General features: G+C 39.0%; 1 protein-coding gene across 5 annotated transcripts in view; it reads right to left on the bottom strand.

Moving 5' to 3' along the window:
- Positions 1-20,012, bottom strand: part of Dlg2 (discs large MAGUK scaffold protein 2) — an 857,262-nt gene that overhangs the window by 366,493 nt on the left and 470,757 nt on the right. For all 5 annotated transcript variants that reach the window (XM_059271442.1, XM_059271434.1, XM_059271427.1 and 2 more), the window contains one exon: positions 11,181-11,249. In XM_059271442.1, the coding sequence (XP_059127425.1) occupies positions 11,181-11,249 (69 nt within the window). The remainder of the gene's footprint in view (positions 1-11,180; positions 11,250-20,012) is intronic.

Below are 20,012 nucleotides of genomic sequence, written 5' to 3' on the forward strand. Positions count from 1 at the left end.
ATGCTTATGAAAGAAAAGCTAATTAGCTGACCATGAGTGTTAGTCTGTCTCTGCATCCTGACTGTGAATGATGTAGGACCAGCAGGCTCCTGGCTCTTGTTGCTGTGTCTTTCCTGCCACAATGGAGTAATCTCATCAGGATGTAAACCAGAATAAACTCTCCTTCCTTTGCATTACTCCTTGTTAGGGATTGAGCATAGCAATATGAACTATAACTAACACAGGAGGAGTACTTGCACATTTTATTTTCATGCAACATGGATATAAAAATGCAATTTCCTATCAATGTTCATAACATTCCTTGCACAGAGAATTTGTCTTTGCAAAATTGAGCAGGCTCTGGAGAGTATGGCTCTTTTTCATAGCTCCATGAGAATTTTGTGGATTTATGCCTAGAAAGAAAAAGAGGTCCAGCTCTTGACATCAGTCACTGTGAGCGCAGTTTGTCCTTGTTTGAAGAGGGTATTTTAGGTTTGAAGAGGGCATGTTAGGTCTAGCTACCACAGGATTCCAAATCACCAGAACTGTATCTGGAGAATGCTACAAGTTTTCCTGAAATCAGTTTCTCTGTCTTTAGTCTTAAAACTACAGAGATAAACTTCATTGCATAAATGCAATAGTCACATTCTGTCACCCTCATTAGATTGCAAGCTACTCAGAGGCAGAACTTAGGATATGATTTTCTCCATGGTCTTCTCAAAATCTCCAGCAGAATGTTTGAAACAGGATAGACATTCAAAGTGTGTTTTGTTGAATGGATGAATTAGAGGAATATTGATCAAATCAATGACTTATTGAGTGGATATCTCCTACATAATTTTCTGTAAGTAGTAAGACTATATTATAAGCAAGAGCTCTTATCAAGCATGACATAGTAAACATTGCTGACTCTGTAAAAAAATATACTTTGGTGGAGGAATCATCTCCAGTTCTGAAAATCATCAGAGAGATTAAGTAAAGATAAAAATTGCTGGTTTTTTATTTGATAGCCAAGCAGCATCTGGCCTGTGGCAGAGAATATGGATGTGCTTTCTTATAATTGGCCAGAAGAGGGAAGTAAACAAAAATCCTAATGGAATTTGAGAGTCTCTGAGGGATGAACAATATATGCAGAGAAAAACACCAGATTTAGTTTGGATATATAAAGATGGATGTCTCAAGATGAGCAATTGAATTCAGGCTGACAAATGATGCCCACATCAATCCTCTTCCATTCCCTGCTTTCTAGAGCTGTTTCTCCTTCTACCTCATAGTCAGTCAAGGCAAAAATACAATAAAAATAATGTGTTATATATGGTTAAGTCTAAGGTCAAAAGGCAATGCCCAGTGCATTTGTGTCAGATAAGACTGATGGCACTTTTCACATGATGGATGAGAATCAGAAAGCCTGCCCCCCCAACTGACCATGACTTTTGTAAATACCTATTTTCACCAATGTTTAACAAGATGGAGAAAGGACTTCTGTTTTTAGAATACAAGACATGATTGGGATATCTGTGACATTTCTGTTAGGTCAGGCTATTATTAAGGGATACTATGGGGTACTCAACAGGAAGCTGGGTTATATTTTGGGATCTTCCTCTTGTCTACATGGCCTTGGAAAAGCCATTAGCCATCTGCTAATCTGCAATAAAATTTGCTACTGAAATCAAATGGAATAATCTCCAGAAGATCTTTGCAAATTATAATGTTCTATGCAACCACAAACTTAGTTTCTTTTTCTCCTTTTTTCCATTTTTTTTCCTTGGGGGAGTTGGGGGATGATGGTAATACAGTCTCATATTGTAACCCAGTCTGAACTTAAACTAACAGCAATTCTCCTGCCTCAGCATCTGAAATAAAGTCTATTGCCTTTTTGGTAAAGAGCAAAAGAAGATATAAATGAATGGGAAAAAGGGAATAAAAGTGGTAAAATAAAAGGAGAAGGAAGTTCACTGAGTGACGGGGAGACTGAAGGGTAGGAAGTAAAATGGTAGAGAGGGGCAGGAAGCAGCAATGGAGGAAGGATGACAGCTTCAGTGCGTAGGTAGAAGAACAAACAAGAAAGGCATCGGGCAATGAGTAGAGCAGTGGACCCCATCAGAGATGGGATGTAGAAAATTACATCTTTGCAGCATACCATCCTGATAAACAACCAGAAGTCTGCATCAGACAGCATTTCCGGAGGAGACGACAAATCCAGCATGAGTCAGCTTCCTTATTATACATTTCTAAATTGAAAGTACAACTAAATTCACGTTGCTCTAGTTTGTACTCAGCTGAGTAATATGTAATCGAGTGTCCAGCAACTAATGACAGTGCTTTGTCTTGGTCTAGTTGTTGCCTAGCTTCTCATTCCCATGAAAGCCTTGAGGTCAGATCCCCTGCCACAAGTATAGGTACTCAGGGCATCACAGTCCCGCCTCTCCCCTGCTTTTATAGGGTTTGGCACAGTCCTAGATTTACATTTGTTTGTGTAATTGATCAATATTTCCTTCTCTGTGGTAGACTGAGTACAGAGCCAACACTGTGGGGCTGTTTTAGTATTCTATTTCCAACTGGATTTATTGACTGGCAGTATCATAAACAGACAAAAGTCAGTAAGAGCAGCCTTAATTCTGCAAAGATACTATAAAAATGACAGTATTTATAGAGGGATGTGGTAGGAACCCAAAGAAGACCTTAGTCCTGTGGATACATTAGGAGGCTTGTGACTGATAAACGTCACTGTTTGAACAACTGAACCCTGCCAGGGAATAATGGTTATTGTATTTATTTTTGCCTAATAAACTTGAAATTTGTTGCTTTCTGTATTCCTCTTTGACTCATTAGTGTATAAACCGGTTCTCCAGTGCCGTCTCAGTCCATCTCATATGTAACTGTATTATTTGTTTACTGGATATTGGCTAAGAGGGGCAATTTTCCAGTTGAATGTTCCAAAGCTCACTGTTTAGGGTTCACTTAATTGCACAATAACGAGGAGAAAGTTAATTCATAATTTACTTTGAGGCCTTTATTAAACCAATTTATTAAAAATAAAAGGGACTTCCAAGGAAGATATGCCTGGTGGTAGTAAGTAATCATATTAGTTCAGATTATGCACAGAACTTCTTCTAAAAAAAAAACTGTTTTAGGCCAAATTCTCCTGTGGATTCTGTGGCATGCCTTCATGACAAACTGCCACTGATTAACTCAGAGACACTGTCGGCCTGAGAAGCCACTGAGCAGACAGCCCAGCAGCCCCTGGTGGCTAGACTCCTGAGCTGTCACTTTTGCTTTATTCCTGGTCCCACTGGATAAAACACAAGCCAATAACGTGAGGGCATCATTTTTTTCTCCTTCTAATTCAGTGCCTTTCCAGGGGAACAAATCAAATTAGGAGTTAATTCTATTAGTATTGACACTCTTATGAAATTTAGTTTTTGACCTCAAAACATCCAAATTCATATTGATTCCCAGTTTGCATTTTCCTGCCTTATTTAGGCCCCCATATTAGCCAACTTGTAATAAAACTTGGGTGCTTTGTCTTACCAAAAAAAAAAAAAATGTTTATTTGTTCACAGTTGCTGTTTCAACAGCAGATGGCAATAGAAACTCAGGCCCCCTGAGAGCTTTAGCATCTGAGAGCTGAAGGCCCTTAAATATTTCCCCACTCTGTGCAGTCACAGCATTTTTCAACACTGATAAATTCTGGGCACTCCTTAAAGTTTCCTGTGATGACACCTTTTGTATTGTCAGATCTGCACATGGAAAGAAAGATTACAGGGCCCAGGAAAGGATGTTTCTTTGGTTAAGGAAATAAGGGAAAAAACACGCCAACAGAAACCAGGCAAAGGAAAATGAGCCGATGGCACTGTAAGAGCAGAGGTGGAAACAGTAAACAGGAAGAGAAAAGAGAAATGGAAAGGAAACTTGACCAGAGACTGATAAGATGCCCAAGGAAAGTCTCTACTGTTCCTAACAAGCTTTAGGTTTAACCTCTGAAGACTCCCTTCTCCTCTGAGTCAAGTCCTTTCAGTCTTGGATCCTTAGCAGGAGTGCTGGCCCCAGAGTAAGGCTAGGACTCCTCCCTGGAGCTTTCAAACTGCAGAGGCATGTCTGTCTTTAGTGGAGAATAATAGATATTTTTTGGGGTGGTGGTGGTAGTGGAGTGTTGTAGAATATTATTTCAAGGTGTATTACTTTTGTTTATGTTGCATTTGTTTAGCTCTGTGAAGCTGTAATACTTTGCCTGTCTAAAACACCTGATGGTTTAAAAAAGAATTGAATGGCCTGCCAGTAGTGAGGCAAGAGAAATGATAGGCAGGACAGGCAGGCAGAGAGAATATATAGAGGGAGAAAAAGAGAAGAAAGAGCCAGAGAAGGAGGAGGACATCAGAGGCCAGCCATCCAATTACACAGCAAGCCACATAGTAAGAAAGAAAGGTAGACAGGAATAGAAAAGGAAAAGCCCAGAGGCAAAAGATAGATGGGATAATTTAAGAAAAGCTGGCAAGAAACAAGCCAAGGTAAGGCTGGGCATTCATAATTATGAATAACTCCTTGTATATTTATTTTGGAGCTGGGTGGCAGGCCCCTTAAAAGAGCAAAAACCAACCAACGGCAGTGGAGGAATTCAATATCTACAAAACATGTTAAACCATAGCTGTTGCTTGTTCCCTTAATGTTTTATCTGTTCTGTAAATACACCCTTTGTGTGGCTGGATAACAACATGAAAAGGCAGGGAAGCAAAGGGGAGTGTCTCTCAGTGGTTACAAGGATGGTTATTCTAGCAAGGGACTGGGATTCAGTTCCTAGCACCCACTTGAAGCATCTCACGATCATCTGTAATTCTAGCTCCAGGGGGATCCTTTGCTTCTGGCCTTCATGGGTGTCTGTTCTCATATGCACATACTCACACACAGACATATGTGCCTATACATAATTAAAAACAAATCATTAAAGAAATTGGCAGCTCTATGTGGTATTTAGCTAAATGTAGTAGTTAAGCATTGTAGGTATACACAAAAATCCTCTCTACTTAACCCCATGTGCCTCTATGTTTTTATGCAATTACTAACCCTTTTTCTTTTTCTATCCCTCACCTGCTGGGGGATGTCTTTCTGTATGCTCTGAATGTATATTGTTATAACCTCCCATTAATAAATAAGCTGCTTTGGCAGCTTAGAGGCAGGCGGGAAAGGAGAGAGACAGGAAAAATAAAGGCGGAGTCTAGAGGGAGACTTGAGCCAGCTGCCTAAGAAGCAACATGTAATGGAATGCAGGTAAAGCCATGAAACACATGGCAAAACATCGATTAATAGAAATGGGTTATTTTAAGATATAAGAGCTAGCTAGCAAGAGGCCTGCCATAGACCATACAGTTTGTAAATAATATTAAGCCTCTGAGTGATTATTTTATAAGTGGCTACGGGACCACGGGCTGGGTGAGGCTGGAGAAACCTTCTGATTACATCCACTTCTCCCTCCCCCCTCTCGCCCTTTATCCCTCTATGTAGTCCAAGCTGTGTTAGAACTCAAAAGTTCCCTGCCTTAGTTCTGTGTGCTGGAATTACAGCTGTGTGTCACCAGGCCTGTGATTTTTGAGGTAAACAATGGATGCAATTTTTAACCACTGACCTCAACAACTAACAACTTGAACAAGGTTCTTCTTCAAGTCTGAGGAATACCTTTGCACCTTCGTGTGCATGTTAGCATGTTAGCCCCCTTCACCCACTACTTACATTGCTTTTTGGGGCCTGGGTAGAGAAATATACTGGAAGAAACTGTATTAGAAGCTGAACATTGTTGCTGACTACTCTCCTAGTACATGGCTGGGGATGCCTGAAGCTACCTGCCCCAGAGGGCTAGGTATTCCTAGACATAGAGAGCAATGGGCCCTGCCAAGTCTGGGCTCCACATCTCAGAATATACTTCAAAGTTTAGAAGCAATATGCTTATTTCCAAAATGTTGGATGGTGGTTCTAAACTTGTGGGTTACAACTCCTTTGGGGGTTGCATATCAGATATCCTGCATATCAGATATTTATGTCATGATTCATAACAGTAGCAAAATTGCCGTTAGAAATAACAACAAAATATTTCTGTGGTTGGGGGAGTCACCACAACATGAGGAACTGTATTAAAGGGTCACAGCATTAGGAAGGTTGAGAACTACTGTGTTAGAGCTAAAAGACACTATTTACTTCCATCTTGTTGCTTTGTGTGATAGATGAGAACTGTTCAAACCTACATAGTGAAAAGTGACAGACCCAAACTATAGATCCTAATGGAATCATGACCTGATTCCAAGGCCACTCAGTATCTTGGGATACGTGAAGCAAATTTAGCTACAAATAAACTGCTTCTCTCCAGGTAAGAGGTAGACAGTAAATAGAGTAATTCCATTTAAGATCTTATTTCCACAGTTTTCTCTGGAAGGATACTTATTTGTGCCTCCCATGGGAGGACGAGGGGCTCCTCAGCTCTCATAATATCAAGAGCTTGGAGTGGTCCTAGAGTATAGAAGGGTATCTCTTGTGCTGAAATCTGGCATGTGGCTATCCCCGTGGAATGGAACTTGTCTTGTTGAAAAAGCACACTGGGAATATGACTACAGGCTCAATAGTCTGAAAGAGTAGGCTGGCTTCCTGTTGGGCAGTCGAAGACAGTGATTTGGGAGAGAGTTTTGGGTGGGACCAGGTAGACTAAACATTTAATTCACAGGGAATTTCTTCTATAATGTTCCTAAAGATGCCCCACCCCACCTCATTTCGTAAGAGCTTATTAGAAAGGGCAGCCAGTACCTTTCTTATTAATTATTCCACTAATGTAAAAACATAGCTTAAAAAATTCTTCCTCTAAGGTGCTTCTAAAATGACTGTTTAAGGCTACATAATGTGCCCAGTAAAGAAAAGCTCTGAGCAGCCGGAGCTGCTTGTAAGTCTCAGCAGCACGAGCAAAATCCTTCCAGATGTATACATGTGACTTCCCTTCTCTTTCTGTTTGCAACCTCTGCCCACATCCTCAGAAACTAGTTCCCACTGCCTCTTGTGAGACACAACCCCATCACAGGCAATTCCTTCTGACTATTTTTCCTGTTAATTCTACTGGTTACCCATATTGCTAAAATCTGCTTAGGCTGAGTTTCTTTGAATTCTATTTTGTTGCTCCAGTCAACTGTTTCTTTAGGATGCTCTTTGGCTTAGGATGCTCTTTGAATATGTGCTATTGTCGTGGTCCTGTCATTCTGCATGCATTGTTAAAATGTTTGGCAACTCTTTTCATTTATATTTATATTTTCATTTATATTTATGAATGAAGTAGTATAAAAGTTGGCAAAGGGTGTCCATGAGGTCTTTTAAAGAACATATTTTCTTCTGCTTTTTATTTCTCATCTCTGTTTCTTCTCTTCAGAATTCCTAACAGAATCCCACCTGTGTGTGTGTTTGTTCATTTTTTCATTCATTCATTCATTCATTCATTCATTCATTGCTGTGTAGCCCAGATCAGTCTATACATTGCTGTACAGCCTGGTGATCTTCCTGAGTTACAAGGTTGGTTGTTGTTTAATGACAGTGTTGAGTTTGGTCAACTAACCTGAAACTGTCCCATTAATTGACCCTTCATGTGAAAGGCTTTACTATGGAGGTCAACATGCAAATTAACTCATATAACTTCCCTGGAGGAGTGAGCAAACTTGCTTTTTCCGAAAAAAATATTTTGGGGTTTGGTTTAAAAGACTTGTCTACATAGCTTTGTATGTTACCCTGTACACACAAAGGTGTGTTTGATGGGTGTGAATGTCGTTATTCCCATTCTCAGAATCTGCTCTTAGTTCTCTCTGTTATTATTGAAGTTTATAATGTTCTTAAAGATGTCCTTCTCATTTCCTAAGAGCTTCTCATAAAGGGCAGCTAACACCTTCCATATCAGCCATTTCACTAATGCAGATTACTAATGTATTATAAAATTCTTCTTATAGGATGTCTCTAAAACATATAGGCAACATAAAACAGGCTTTGTATTGGGTGAAGAAAGGCTCTGAGGAGCTGAGGCTGTGTCTCAGTCTCAGGGAGGAGTCCTAGGTCTCTAACTGACCTGGGTTCTGCTGAGCAGCTTTGCTGTCTCTGAGCTATAGTTCTTTCCAAACGGTGCTGTTGCAACTGTGGTTGCTTTTTGTGGGTGACATCCCTAGAAACACAACCTACGAGATGTCATTTACATAGAATAGCATCCTTTGTTAGGGTTTTTACTTTCTGGTGTTTCAGTTACCCACAGCCCGTCAACCATGATCTTTAGTAGCAACTGGAAGACCCCAGAAACAAATAATTCTTAAGTTTAAACTGTTCAACATGTAGAGTAGTGTAAGGGAACCTGCTCCATCTGCTCAGGATACAAGCCATCCCTTTTGTCCAGCATAACCATGCTGTACATGCTACTTGTACACTAGTCACTTATGAGATGGTTCAGTTATTGACTGGTATCATAGTAAGGTTTTCAAGTAGCCCTTAGCTAATAATGAATCTTGAAGTACTAGGGTAGAGATGCTGGAAATTTAAATATGTCAAAAAGAAGCCAAAAAGTGTTTTCTTTCATTTGAAGAGAGCAATACTCTAAGAAAGGAAGAAAAAAAATGCCATATGTTAAGTTGCTAAGTTCTGTAGAACCCTCCATCCATGAAATTGTAAAGAGGAAAAAGGAAAGCTACGCTAGTTTCGCCGCAAAGGCTATGTCCACTATGTATGCTCAGTTAACCTGGAAGAAGCTGTAATCATGCGGCTTGGTTCTTCCTGAAGAAGAACCACTCATCCACTGCGGGTACTGGAATGTAATGGTTATTTACGATGTGAAGACTGGCCCTGGGGTCACACAGTCCATGGTCCTGCTTCCACGGGATCTAAAGCTGGGGTCCCTCTGTTCTGCTTTAGTCACCAGTGCCTTCTGTGACATTTTGAAATCAGCCGCCCTGTTCCATTTACTTTATCACTCTGGCACCATAAAACTCCATTTCTTTTCTTTGATAGCGTCTCAGGAGGGAGAGGAGATTAAGGTATGGGTTGTGTCTGTCAAGCTGACCTGGAAGCCTGGAGTCCATACTGGTAATGGGAATATTGTTCTGCCTTGCTCTATTGGGTATAGTTATAGATGATTTGGATATTATTTAAAAACAGCAGGGACTATGGTAGATGGCACAGTTTGACAGCTTTTCTGTCTCCATGCATCAAATTAGCAGGACCAGAAAAACATCTCTGCTTACTTTGTGTCATGTAACTAGAAACTGAGGTGAAAATTATGTAGCTGTGCAGTGTTTTAAACCACAGTTCATTTAATAATTATTTTATGTAGCTACTTTAGTTTTGCAATAGCAGTAGAAAGAAGTTTTAAAATAATTGGATTTCCAATTTCAGTTGATTATCTATTCGAAGGAGTTTAATGCCTTAATAGTAAACCTCCTTAAGACTCATTGTTCTATTTAAAACACAAAATAACTCTTCTACTATGTGGTTAGTGGTAAGAATTTTGTGCTATGTTATCTTGGGATGGCAGCCAGCTAGGCACACGTAGCATAGACTATAGCATAAACTACGGTGTGCTGAATACCAAGATATTTCCTTTTAAATGCTCCACTTGTGTCAAGATTATTTCAGCACCCAGAGGCGTTTTATATAAATAATTTCATATTAATATGTTTGACATTATGTGTTGAGTGTGGGTCTTCCAAGTTATTGAAGTTACATAAATCCGTTCTGCTTATTATTTTCAATTCCAGAACGTTTGGGATAAATGTGTATTCAACCACTGCTTATTGAAGATCTGATAAGTATTTTGTTCTTTGCAGAAAGTTGGTGAGTTCAATACAATTCTCCCCTTTGGCTACTTCATCTTATCAGAGAATTAGAATTAGTGATTATGTCTATAGCAGAGTTCATTTAACTCAAGTGGAAAGAATGGTAAAGGCAAAGCAAAATGCTTATTAGGCAAACTGCTAATAAGCTTCTCTTAATAAAAAAGAGGAGAGGGGGTGTGGGAATGCTTTAGGAGGATGCACCATTTAGCACTCATAGAAGTCTAGTCTTTGTGTTTATGAGCACGACGTGGAAAGGTCCCACACTGAACCCTGCTTCAAGAACTCTCTATAGGAACAAGATGAAGCAAGACAAGTGGGAAATAGATCTCCACACTGGCACCTTCACCAAAGACAACATCATCCCCACAAGGAATCATGTGCAGAGACAGTCAGGCCATTCAAAAGAGGTTGCTGATTTTATATGACAATGTCTAAAGTCAGTATTTTTCTAGCTGTCTAATTTTTACCCTGGAACGTCTTTGCTATGTGTAACAGCCTCAATATAGCATATGAATTATGGGACCTGTTTCCCCTAGCTCAATAAAGTCTTTTCATATCAGATTATAGGGGGCAGGTCTATACTGAAGAGTCCGATATGTTTTCAAATACAAGCTGAATTATTTTAAGTAAGTGTCCATGAGAAGATGACGTAATGCTTCAGAGAAGCAAGCTTTAGAAAAAAATAATTATTTCATATGATTATTTTGGAAATAAAACGAGATATGATAGATAGAGGAATAGAAAAGTTAGTTGGTTAGCTAGCTAGCTAGCTAGACAGACAGACAGGTACAGACAGGTACCTAGTAAGCACACAATCAATGTTTCTGAACTACTCTCTTGAAGGAATATCCATAAACTGTGTTGCTGTACAGGTATCCACAGAGACATCTGTCCTCAGCTCAAGAGTTATATCTGTGGCTGAGGTACACTGAAACAAAGCTAGGTTCTCTCCCCCTCTTTCTTTCCCCCTACCATTCTGATGCTGACTCCATCAAGCACTCATTCTGGGTCCTCCACTAATCCTTTGTACACACCTGTACACTGCAATGGTCATACTGTATTTCAAGCACATATGAGTATTTGTGTCACTTACAATGAGTCCCATGAAGGAAAGGTGCGATTTTACATTTGAATTTTAAATTTAGCCCCTGCCACAGTGGCTGGCACATAGCACAGACTTCATAAATAATTGCCAGAGTAGGGAAGAGATATGAGTAAAAGGAAACAGAGGGAAGAAAGAGGAGGAGGAGGAGGAAGATGATGATGATGATAACAAAGGAAGGAAGTGGATGTGAAAGGAGAAGGAACAGCTTATTGCAGTTGAGTGCTACATATTTCATTGTAAGAGAAGGCATTATATTATTCTCTTACCCTTCCAGGGAGATGGCCCGTTGGAGAGTCACTGAAGGCTGACGAGTCGTAGTGCTGTGCTGGGAATGACTGCAAGAAAAAAGAAAAACAAAATAAAAATGGGGCATTTATGTAAAATGCCTTTGCATAATTTAATGAGTCTTACTGTCAAGAAAATAACAGATATTGAAAGACGTAAGAAATTAAATGCTAGTGATAAGTAGAATCATACACCAGAAAAGGAACCTTCTTCTAGATAGTTAGATAAAGGGTTAGTGTTCCCTTGTAATTTGGGTTCAACATGAATTATTCTGGAGTAAGCCTTAAATGATACTTGGATATGACACAGAGCATAAAACATCAATTTGATTATGATGTCATGTGTTTTTATATTGTCTGAGAATTTTATAAATGCCAGGGACAATGGACAGCTGTGGTGAAATAGTATTTACCAGACATGACAGGGCTATTGCACACATAAACTCATAATGACTGTGACTGCATGCACAAGACATAGACCAGATCAGGCCAGCCAAAGTCCTAGCGTGGATGGGGGAAGGGCTCATGAAATCCCACCCCTAGCTGAGAAGCTATGGTCAACCAATACTGGGTGAGGGAGTGTCATTTTTCTTCAGGGATGTGGCCCCTGAGAGGCTCGTCATGCCTGGCCCTACACCCATGCATATCTAGGTAGTACTAATGGGACTCAGGGGATTTAAAAAATGAAGCAATGTATCTTTCAAGCTTCAGAATATTTTTTTTAAAAAACAAAACTTTGTACAAAGATTAACCTACAAATTAGAATACTTCATTAGTTCAACATTTATTTGTAAGTTAATCAGTAATGATTCAGGTATTTTATTAAATCTTGAAAAATTGGATTTCCAGCTGAATATCAGTCTTGGAATTTGATGTGATTCATTATTTTGTTTTGATTTCATGTAGCAAGACTGATTTTGCATATAAGTAGTTGAAATCAACATAATGTCTAGCATCAATGATCATTTATACTAACAAACAGCTTTTAAAGATATTTGATATGCTTATGCCACTTGTTTCTACCATGTCTGTAGATTGGATTTTGTTTAATAGATAGAAAATTGAGAATAAAAGAGGTTTGGAGCTTGCTCAAAGTCATCTAATCAACACCTGTGCCTGAATTGCTATCTCCATTGATTCTAGAGCCTCCTCAACTAAAGATACAAAGACTCTTTCATCTGAGAAAGGTACAATAGTAATCCAACAGCAAATGTATCCAAAAGAATGCAGTCTTTTACTAATGTGTGAACCTTCCCTTCTTACCAATTCCTTACACATCCATATACATTTTACATAATTTTATACAAGCACAGAGCACACACACATAATTTGACAATATCTATTATTTTAGTTCAATATAATATTACTTCTTATTCATATATAGTTTGTTTAGTCATCCTTGTAGTTGGATCACTAGAATACTTCTGTTATTTTAATATTATATATAGTGCTGCAATGACCATGCTGATAATGGTTACTTTTTTCTTATTTTATGATTTACTTTAAATGAGTTACTTCAAACACAAACAGTTACTAGGTTCTTCATTTATATTATCATATAGTCTTTAGAGCACATATATGTTGTTTCTCTCTCTCTCTCTCTCTCTCTCTCTACACACACACACACACACACACACACACACACACACACACATACATTTACTGATTATATTTAGCACTACTCATGTGTGTATGTTTTCAGGATGACTTTTTGGGATCAAATAACCTATTAGGGGATTCATCCATGGATATATCTACACAAGTTTTACCTCAATCTCAGAACTGCTGATTTTATAATAAAAAATAGTTTATGTAGCTGTGTGTAGTGTGTGTGTGTGTGTGTGTGTGTGTGTGTGAGAGAGAGAGAGAGAGAGAGAGAGAGAGAGAGAGAGAGAGAGAGAGAGAGACAGAGCGACAGAGAGAGAGAGAGTGAGAGAGCGAGCGCACATATGCAGAGATCAGGGAACAACCTGAGTGGGTTGGATTTTTCCTTTCACTATGTGGATTCTGAGGGGTTGAACTCTAGTTGTTATGCCTACTTTTCCCACTGAACCTTCTTGCTGGCCCCTAACTTCGTAAGTTTTAGCACCCATGAAAATTTAATAGATGCAAGGTGACACCCAGAGTTACTCTAAGCCTTTCCTAATTTATGAGAATGACTATTTTCCCTATGTGTTTATTTGTAACTTTATTTCCTTTGTGACAACTACACAATTCATTATCATTTATCTTCTAGTTGATTAGAAAGTACCAATAGTTCTTGGGTAAAGATCAATATAGCTTACTAATCATGATTAATGGATAATTGGGATCCCTGATAACCTTGCCATTATTGGCCCAGCCCACGTAATTGAAACAAAGAAATACCCAGTAGTCCCTCTCCGTAACACCCTCTGCACAACCATTATCCTATCGTGCATCCACACGGTAATGCTGTGTTCCCAGGTTTAGTGACACAATATGCAACAGGACAGGAAAGTGCTCAGAGACATGGACTCCTTTGACATTACACATGCAGGGTCAATCAGTTCTGGGTGGAATGGCAATGGGAAAGAGATAGATCCTTGCATAAACAGTGAATTATCAGATAGTCAAGACCTCCAGACAGCAGTGCAATTTTGCTATTCACAGATGGCACCAGTGTGTGTGTGTGTGTGTGTGTGTGTGTGTGTGTGTGGTACTTGTAAGTGTGTAGGGGGTACTTGAGATGCTGCTTGTCGAGGATGATTAGCATTTTTAAGACAAGCAGATATCACCCTGTCCATGACTAGCTACACACAGTGGTTACTTCTAGGACTAAGAAATTATAGGTGACTGCAGCCTGGCCTTTTCACCTCCTCGGGCAATAAGGTTAGAAAGACGGAAAACTGAGAACAGCAGGAGAAAAAAACTTTTAACATCAGTGCATTTAGGAGGTAGAATGCATTTCATCTTTAAAATCCCTGTGCACAGATTGCTGCTGTGTTCCTCATGGTTGTGGTTTTCCCATGGCTGTAGCTTTTCTGGGAAGACATGCACGCCAGGCTGCCCTTCCCTTCAGCTCAGATAACAGTGCTCACACAGCACATGACAGGCCTCCCCTCCCTTCAGCTCAGGTAACATAGTGCTCACACTGGCTCTTGTCTTTTCCACATAGCCACCATAGCACCAAAATGAAATCTCACCACGGCTTGTACACATGTCTGCTCTCCTATTAGGTCTTACATGCTTTCAGAGCAGGGTGCTGCATTGACTCTCTACCCAGACTCAGCCCAGAAAAGACACAGAAAAGATACTTCATCAATGTCTGTTTGAGGGATGAACACCATAACTAAGTTTCACTTACTTGAAAAACCCCACGCTTTATCTTTTTAAAACTTGTAAGGACCTTGAGAATCAGGTATCCTATCTATTTTTGACAGAAAGTAAATTAAGTTTTAGATCTTCCAGCTGGATGACGGCAAAAATGGGAGCCAGATTGGCTGTCTTACAGAGAGAAGCATTCAGAACAGTTGGACCAGTCCACGCTAAGGCTCTGGTGCATTATGATAGGGAGTACTGAAAACATTTCTAAGCAATAGTAATGTTTTTTTAAAGCACAGAATATCATTTTTCCTTCATGTACATCAAAGTTCAATCTCTGTGGCCTTCAAAACCATGTTTGTGTTCATGACTTGAAAAAACAATTTAACTGTCCTACCTACACCCCCTCAACAGGAAGTCATGTTGCTTAAGAAAATGCCACTTGAATGATACTAAGAGATGTACTCCTATTGCTAGTGTTCTGTTTTTTTTTTTCAGTATCTGAATTGAAATTGTTTTATTATACATGGAACTTTAAGGACCCAGTAGTGATAAATATCTGAATTTTCTCCTTCTCCAAAGGAAACAACTACAATGATAGGCAAGGTCTTTCCAATATTTTATAATGTTTGACTAAATTATTTTAAAGAACATGAAATATTATTTTTCATGGTATAGGGAGATGATCTTCGGGCCTCCCGTATGGCACACAAACTCTTCTACAACTGACCTACATCCAGTTTTTATATTTTGAGCAGGGTCTCACTAAGTTGCCAGACTATCCTATAAGTCATTCTGTAAGTCCAGCAGGCCTTGAATTTGCCACCTTCTGTCTCAGTCTCCCAAGTAGCTGGAATTTCAGGCCTGTGCCACTAGACACAGCACATAACATTATTTCCTTCATTAATGAAGTAGTAACATTAATCTTACTTAATTGATTTGTAATTTTCATTCATCATTATAATACCTCCTGATATATATTCAATATTGTTTATTTCTTCACTTGTATTTCTAAAGAATGTTCTTCACTGTCATAGTTAACTGCATATATTTGATGTCTCAATAGTTTTTCATACTTTCCTTTTCTCTGTGTTTGTATGCATGTATTAAGTTGCTGAATATCCTTAAAAATAATCCAGTAGTATTTCAGATAAACATAATGAAAATATAACCCTTTTATTCCATAAAACTAACAAGCATTTTCCTGAACAACTATTTATAGGTTTGGATTATATTAAACAAACGTTAACTGGATAGTTATTAAATGCCAGAGATACATTAGGTGCTTGGGATGACACTTTGATTCCTCAATATTGCAGTTTCAGAAAATATCAGATAGTGAAATGGATGATGGTCAAATAATTATTTGCCCATGTCTATAAGGCTAACACATCTCAATGAATCCCAGAGAACAGAAGCTGTACTTAAAAGAAGAAGTGACTGAAATTAGAGACAGGAGAAAGAAGGCGTTCTGAGAACTGGGAAGACCTGGCTTAAGATCATTCAAGGTCAAAAGCAGGCTGTATGCTCTGGGAAGCATGACCATAATGGCTTGGCAGAGGGATGAGGGAGGAAGGTGATGGGGCAGATCTTGGGGAAAATAGCTTGGTGAGAGTTTTAGACTTCACTAGGATGGAAGACTCTCAAAGGTTGGTAAATAGTGAGGAACAAGATGGCAACATTTATAATTCATAAAGTTGTATGTGTGCAATGGAAGCAAGATTAAATCTGAGAAAATAATAGAATAACATGATGGAGAAAATAAGTACTCAAATATATTGTGGGTATTAAGAAAAGTGAATACATTATTTAACACTATTAAAAGCAAAGTGCCTAGGAATGGAATGGAGGAAGTTATATAGAAGGCATTTTAAAGCTTTTAAAATAAATTTAGGTTTTGATAGGCAAATATTTACATAGTTTTATATAGTACAATGTGATGCTTTGATTAAGGTTCATTAATGATCAAATCATGGTAATGAGCATAACTGTCACCTTAAAATTTTATCATTCCTGTATGGAGAGTATACTAATACATTCTTTCTTCTGAGTGTCTTGATATACACCTTATTATTACTGTTTTCACTTGACCATGTCACAGAATACCAGAAATTTTTAATTTTTTGCACTCTTAACATTGTATCCACCTACCAACTTTTCCCTACTCCCACTGCATCTCTGGAAACCACTCTCTGTTTTCAACCTTTATGATACCAGTCTTTTTAGATTCCACACATGAGAGAGATCATGTGGCATTTGCTTTCCTGTGTTTGGCTTCTTTCACATAACATGACATCCTACAGATCTGCCCCTATTTTGCCCAATAATAGTATTTCATATTTTTTAATGGCTTGATAACATTGTACTTTTATACATTCTATATCCTGGCTATTATGAATAATGTCAATAAGCACAGGAAGGCATATCTTCCTTCAACATGCTGATTTTATTCCCTTTGTGTTTATAGCTGGCAGTGAGACTGCTGGACTATGCAATACTTTATCTTATTTATTTTAGGAATCTTCATACTGTTTTCCATAATGGCTGCACTAATTACATTCCCAACAGTGTGAAAGAGTTTTTGCCTTTTGGTGAAGGCACTCTGATCTACAGATTTTATTTGGGTAGCCTGGGTGAGAGGATATTTTCCCTTCTGAAAGATACATTTTTCTAGATAAGAGGTTTGTTCTTTCCAGGGCATAGGAGTTGTTGTATTGTCTTCTGGAACTTTCAAATAATACTTTCCAAACTGTATAATAATCTTATTAGATAGATGCTGAAAAAAATCTTTGACAAAATCCAACATCCCTTCATGATAAAGATCTTGGAGAGATCTGGAATACAAGGAACATACCTAAACATAATGAAGATAATTTACAGCAAGCCAACAGCCAACATCAAATTAAATGGAGAGAAACTCAATGCAATTCCATTAAAATCAAGACAAGGCTGTCCACTCACTCTTCCCATATTTATTCAATATAGTACTCAAAGTCTTAGAGCAGTAAGACAACAAAAGGAGATCAAGGGTATACAACTTGGACAGGAAGAAGTCAAACTCTCCCTATTTGCAGATGATATGATAGTATAATAAGTGACCCAAAAAATTATCAGGAAACTCCTACAGCTGATAAACACCTTCAGTAATGTGGCAGGATACAAGATTAACTAAAAAAAAATCAGTAGCTCTCCTGTATACAAATGATAAGCAGACTGAGAAAGAAACCAGAAAAAACATCACCCTTTGCAATAGCCATAAATAATATAAAATACCTTGGGGTAACTCTAAGCAAGTGAAAGACCTGCATGACAAGAACTTTACATCTCTGAAGAAAGAAATTGAAGAAGAGATTAGAAAATGGAAAGATCTCCCATGCTCATGGACAGGTAGGATTAACAGTAAAAATGGCTATCTTACCAAAATCAATCTACAGATTCAATGCAATCCCCATCAAAATCCCAACACAATTATTCACAGACCTGGAAAGAACAATACTCAACTTCATATAGAAAAACAAAAAACCCAGGATAGCTAAAACAATCTTGTTCAATAAAGCAATCTCTGGAGGCATCACCATATCTGACCTCCAGCTCTACTATAGAACTATAGTAATAAAACAGCTTGGTATTGGCATAAAAACCAATATGTGAACCAATGGAATAGAATTGAAGACCCTGACATTAATCCACACACCTATGAATAACTGATTTTTGACAAAGAAGCCAAAACTGTACAAAGGAAAAAAGAAAGCATCTTCAACAAATGGTGCTGGCATAACTGGATGTCAACATGTAGAAGATTGCAAATAGGTCCATATCTATCGCCATGCACAAAACTCAAGTCCAAGTGATCAAAGACCTCAACATAAATCCAGCTACACCAAGCCTGGTAGAAGAGAAAGTAGGAAGTAGTCTTGAACACACTGGCATAGGAGACCACTTACTAAATATAACACCAGTGGCACAGACACTGAAAGCAACAATTAATATATAGGGTCTCTTGAAACTGAGAATCTTTTGTAAGGCAACGGACATGGTCAATAAGACAAAAACAACAGCCTACAGAGTGGGAAAAGGTCTTCATCATCCCTGCATCTGACAGAGGGCTGATCTCCAAAATATATAAAGAATTCAAGAAACTATACATCAAAATACTGAACAACCCAATTAAAAATTGGCTACAGAGCTAAACAGAGAATTCTCAACAGAAGAATCTCAAATGGCTGAAAGACATTTAAGGAATTGCTCAACATCCCTAGTTATTAGGGAAATGCAAATCAAAAGGACTCTAAGATACCATCTTACACCTGTCAGAATGGCTAAGATCAAAAACGTTGGTAACAGTTTATGTTGGAGAGGATGTGGGAACACTCCTTCACTGTTGGTGGAAGTGCAAACTTGTGCAGCTACTTTGTAAATCAGTGTAGCAGTTTCTCAGAAATTGGGAGTCAATTTTCCTCAAGACCCAGCTCCACCACTCTTGGTCGTATATGCAAGGAATGCTCAATCATACCACAAGGTCTCATGCTCAACCATGTTCATAGTAGCATTATTTGTAATAGCCAGAACCTGAAAACAACCTAAATGCCCCTCAACCAAAGAATGGATAAAGAAAATGTGGTACATATACACAATGGAGTGCTACTAAGCAATGAAAAGCGATGTCATCATGAAATTTGCAAGCAAATGGATGGAGCTAAAAAATATCAGCCTGAATGAGGTAACCCAGACTCAGAAGGACAAACATAGTCTGTACTCACTCATAAGAGGATACTAGATGTAAAGCAAAGGATAACCAGACTATAACCCACAGCTCCAGAGAAGCTATCTAACAAGGAGGACCCTAAGAGGGACACATGAATCACCTTGGGAAGGGGAAATAGAGGAGATTTCCATGAGTAAACTGGGGATGAGGGGAGGCAATGGAGGGTGAGGTATGGAGGATGAGAATATGAGGGAATAGGATGGTTGAGCTGGAGCAGGGACAGAGTCTGGGAGCAATGAGGGAGATACCATGATGGAGGGAGATGTCCTGGGGATGGGGAGAGGCCAGATGCTGGTGAGGTTCCCAGGAATCTACAAGGATGACCCCAGCTTAGACTACTAGCAATAACCTAGTAATCAAATAAGTAAGTACCCTAACTGTCACCATAGAGCCTTCATCCAGTAACTAATGAAAGCAGATGCAGAGATCCACAGCCAAGCACCAGGCTGAGCTCCAGGAGTCCAACTGAAGAGAGAGAAGAGGGATTCTATGAGCAAGGGACATCAATATCATGACAACCAAAACAAACTAGTGGGAACTCATGAACTTTAGACCAACAGCTGTGGAGTCTCCATGAGACTGGACTAGGGCCTTAGTAGAAGCCAGACAGTTGTGTAGCTTGATCCGCTTAAGGGGCCCCTGGAAGCAGGATCAGGATCCATCCCTGGTGCATGAGCTGGCTTTTTGGAGCCCACTACCTATGGTGGGACACCTTGCACAGCCTTGATGCAGGAGGAGGGGCCTGGACCTACCTCTATTGACTGTAC

This window comes from Peromyscus eremicus, chromosome 1 (assembly GCF_949786415.1).
Source record: "Peromyscus eremicus chromosome 1, PerEre_H2_v1, whole genome shotgun sequence".
NCBI lineage: Eukaryota > Metazoa > Chordata > Mammalia > Rodentia > Cricetidae > Peromyscus > Peromyscus eremicus.